This window comes from Panthera pardus, unplaced genomic scaffold, assembly GCF_024362965.1.
Source record: "Panthera pardus isolate Hobbes unplaced genomic scaffold, ASM2436296v1 HiC_scaffold_12, whole genome shotgun sequence".
Taxonomy (NCBI): Eukaryota; Metazoa; Chordata; class Mammalia; order Carnivora; family Felidae; genus Panthera; species Panthera pardus.
In genome coordinates, this window is record NW_026526677.1 from 54,363,704 (window position 1) to 54,367,883 (window position 4,180).

Here is a 4,180-nt window from a genome sequence, read left to right on the forward strand (position 1 = left end):
TATACACACCATGTTAGAGGGTTCAATACAATATTCTAGGATCATAAAAAGAATCCTGTTATTGGAATCTACTTACATCAAAATTATATTTCACTTGTTTTTATGTAGATGTATGTATGTGGATAAATGCTTAATAATAACAAAAGAAACACATGATAATGATTATTTTAAAATGTTACAGATTATAAAGTTTAAATGAAAGGGCTAATTTTTTAATCATTTGTTTAAAATCTCTTTGAGAGTCTTCCTTGGGGCACCTGGGTGGCTCAGTTGATTAAGTGACTGACTTGATTTTGGCTCAGGTCATGATCTCACGGTTTGTGACTTCAAGCCCTGCATCAGGCTGTGCACTAATAGCACAGAACCTGCTTGTGATTCTCTCTCTCCCTCTATCTCTGCCCCTCCCCTGCTCACTCTTTCTCTCTCAAACTAAATAACCTTTAAAAAAAATTAAATGAAATCATCTTGAGAAATCTGACTTGAAGATTGTGAAAAATATTAATAGGTTATAGTTGACTAAGACTGACCACTGTGCCACGAAATATTGAATATAGCATAATGAAAATATCATGGATTTGGCAGTCATGCAGAGTTTTGTGTTAAGAGTTCTGATCTCTCGCCAGACTTTCTGTGCTGCCATTGCATTATCTGTAGCACTCTGGGTTTCTGTTTCCTAACTGGTAAAATCGGCAGAAAAATATTTGGTTTGCATTGGTTTTCTAGCTAAAATGAACAAATAGAAGGATTCCAGGACAATGTCTTTTTTCATGTTAGGATCAACTAAGTATTACTTTTCTTCCTTACTTCGTATAAGAAATAATTTGAACTGAAATCACACTAATAGTGTAGAAATCAAAAGAGGTAACAAGTGCATGTATCTCTGTAGTGACTAGTATATTCAAATACAAGTAATAAAAGTTCATAACTGGACACAGAATGTACAGAACAGAAGAGAACTTAGTGGAAGCATGAGTATTAAATGACTTTGTGAAGACTATGCAGAAGACAGGTGAGTCTGTAGTGCTCCATCAGAAAGGCCAGTAATGCCTTGCAGCTCCTGGGGCTTGGTTCTGTGACAGCACTAAAAAAAACAGGACTGTCTGAGAAATGAGTAACTATACTTGAGAAAGTGAGACATCGGCTAGAAAATTACATTTCAGGATGACATTGAGAAGGCTGCTGGACTAGATAAATTTTAAGATCCATTTTGCCTGTAACACCAGATATTTTAGCAAAAGCTAATCTGGCCTTATGACTGAATCGAATTGTGAATTCAAGGAGTGGCATTGAGTTTTATTGTACATGGATGTTACAAAGTTGGGTTTTTCTGCTTTGTTTTGAACAAATTTGTGAAATTCATGACTTGATTGAGAATAAGGGCTTTGTGTTGGGTTGCATAGTTTTGCCTAGTGTTACTAAGTTTTTTTCACTCTAAATTATAACCTGAATGTTTTCTAATGTGATATTTTGGGGTCTTCCAGTTTTGTTTTCCATTTGTTGCCAGATTTGATTGTGATGATCTTGCCAGAAAACTTTTGCCCTAGAAAGGAGGATTGCTTCCACAAAAGACAGAGAGCAGCAGTACTATGGGACCAGCCAATAAATCTCAAACATCTCCAGACACCTTCTTGCTGATGGGCATCCCAGGACTAGAGCACCTGCATATCTGGATTGGGATTCCCCTCTGCTCCATGTACATGGTGGCTGTGGTGGGGAATGTGACCATCCTGGCCGTGGTGAGGGCAGAGCGGAGTCTCCATGAGCCTATGTTCCTCTTTCTGTGCATGCTCTCTATCACTGACCTGGTCCTCTCCACATCTACACTGCCTCGCATGCTCTGTCTCTTCTGGCTTGGAGCGCGTGACATTGCCTTTGATGCTTGCCTGGCTCAAATGTTCTTCATCCATAGCTTTACTGCTATGGAATCAGGATTTTTCCTGGCCATGGCCTTTGACCGTTACGTGGCCATTTGTCATCCGCTGCACCATACCACGATTCTCACCCATGCTCGCATTGCCAAAATGGGAGCTTCTGTGGTACTCCGGGGAGTGGCCTTCTTTTCCCCACATCCTATCCTGCTCAGGCAGCTGCCCTACTGCAGAACACGAGTCATTACCCACACCTACTGTGAGTTCATGGCCGTGGTGAAGCTGGCGTGTGTGGACACAGGAGCTACCAAACGTTACAGCCTCAGTGTAGCCTCTGTCATTGGTTCCTGCGATGGCTTTTTCATTGCTGTCTCTTATGCCCTAATCCTCCGTGCAGTCTTTCGCCTTCCATCACAGGAAGCAAGTTTTAAAGCTCTAGGAACCTGTGGCTCTCATGTCTGTGTCATCCTTGTTTTCTACTCCACAGCTGTCTTTACCTTCCTCACTCACCGCTTTGGCCACAATGTGGCCCCCCAAATTCATATCTTTATTGCCAATATGTACCTTCTGGTACCACCTTTCCTTAACCCCATTGTTTATGGTATTAGAACCAAAAAAATTCGAGACCATGTCCTTAGTTCTCTAAAGGTAAAAGTCACTTGATTATCCTGGAATTGTTTGCAGAGATGGTATCATAATCAGAAGGGAAGTAGGGAAATAATTGATCCCATTTTCATAAATGACATGGAATTTTCTCCCACTGAAATCAGACACAGAGAAGAGTGACCACACATAATAGAAACTCCACAATTGTAGTGAAACTAGAGGGCATGAGACATTTTGTGCACACATGGATTTTAAGGAGCTTCCTTAAAGCTTTTTTAATTGGAAAGCAGTCCCCTTCTGCTCCTTGCTGCTACTGATCTGTGTTGTAACTGGGCGTGGTAGTTTATTTTGAAGTAGGCGTGATTTAAAAAAAAGTGAAGAAGCCCATGAGAACCTCAAAAATTCCATGTAAAGTATTTGCAATTGAAAATTTAATGATCACTATCAATATTCTACAGAAGAGGCAATATAATAGGATTGATGTCTTTTTAATACAGGACATAGTAATTGTGTATTTTAGTCACAAGAATGGACACACACAAGACAAGTTGTCAAGCAGAAATGTGGAAAAGTTCAATAGTGCAATAATCAAGCCCACAGAATTTTTAAACATATTGCTCATAGAATATTCTGTCTCCACAAAGCATAACTTGTGCCTCTTATTGTTTTGTTACCTAAACTAAGATTGGGTCTCTTAAAGATATTCTCTTTACCTTCATCACAAATTATCCTGAAACCAGAAACAACTTTATGCTTGATGGTATGTATCTACTTGGGAATTTGCCCAGAGCTTAGGCCCAAGCCCACTGAACTAGATACAGATATTACATGTGCTTGCTCAAGGAGGTATCTATCATTATAAATAACTCAATTAATACATTTTTAGTGATTATGCTCCTGGTGATAATTAAAAATAAAATTATTTAAAAAAATATAAGTATTTTACTGGTAAAAGTCTGAATATTTTCTCTTTAAAAAATATGATTTATTCACTTCCTGGCTTGTACAAAATGGAAATTACTCCAGAGTCACTCAATAAACACATGCTGAATTTCCTTGAATTGATGTTCTCTTTTGTGGTTTTCTATTTGTAAAGTATTATTTGTATCTTCTTTCTTCTGTTTAGTATAGGAGCTTCTTAGAAGTAAATATCTGGGCCACTTCTCTGTATTCCTTTTCCTTAGACTCTGTTGCAATGTTGTTCAAGCTTTTATAATTTTAAATTTGGGATATTTCAACAGTTGCCACTGATATGTTCAAAGCATTAGTTTTTAATTACTATGTCTAATACATCCTTTACATTGAGATCATAGTTATCCTCATAAAAATTTAGAAAACAAACAGAATTGGGGCACCTGGGTGGCTCAGTCGGTTGAGCGTCCGACTTCAGCTCAGGTCACGATCTCGCGGTCCGTGAGTTCGAGCCCAGCGTCGGGCTCTGTGCTGACAGCTCAGAGCCTGGAGCCTGTTTCGGATTCTGTGTCTCCCTCTCTCTCTGCCCCTCCCCTATTCACGCTCTGTCTCTCTCTGTCTCAAAAATAAATAAACATTAAAAAAAATTAAAAAAAAGAAAACAAACAGAATTGATATGTCAGACCCATGTAAGCACCAGAATAGCAAAGCAAAACTTAATGAAATTCTTTTCTGCTCCTTCTCTTCTCATTCTTATATATCATTTGAACTGGTCCTGTTCATAAAGTCCCCCG

At 38.8% G+C, this 4,180-nt stretch overlaps 1 protein-coding gene across 1 annotated transcript; it reads left to right on the plus strand.

Annotated features, from left to right (window-relative positions):
• The first annotated feature begins 1,586 nt into the window (after positions 1-1,586).
• LOC109267064 (olfactory receptor 52D1-like) lies at positions 1,587-2,826 on the plus strand. Its single transcript, XM_019449569.2, has one exon. The coding sequence runs from the start codon at positions 1,587-1,589 to the stop codon at positions 2,529-2,531; it is 945 nt and encodes a 314-aa protein (XP_019305114.2). The 3' UTR covers positions 2,532-2,826.
• The last annotated feature ends 1,354 nt before the right edge of the window (positions 2,827-4,180 follow it).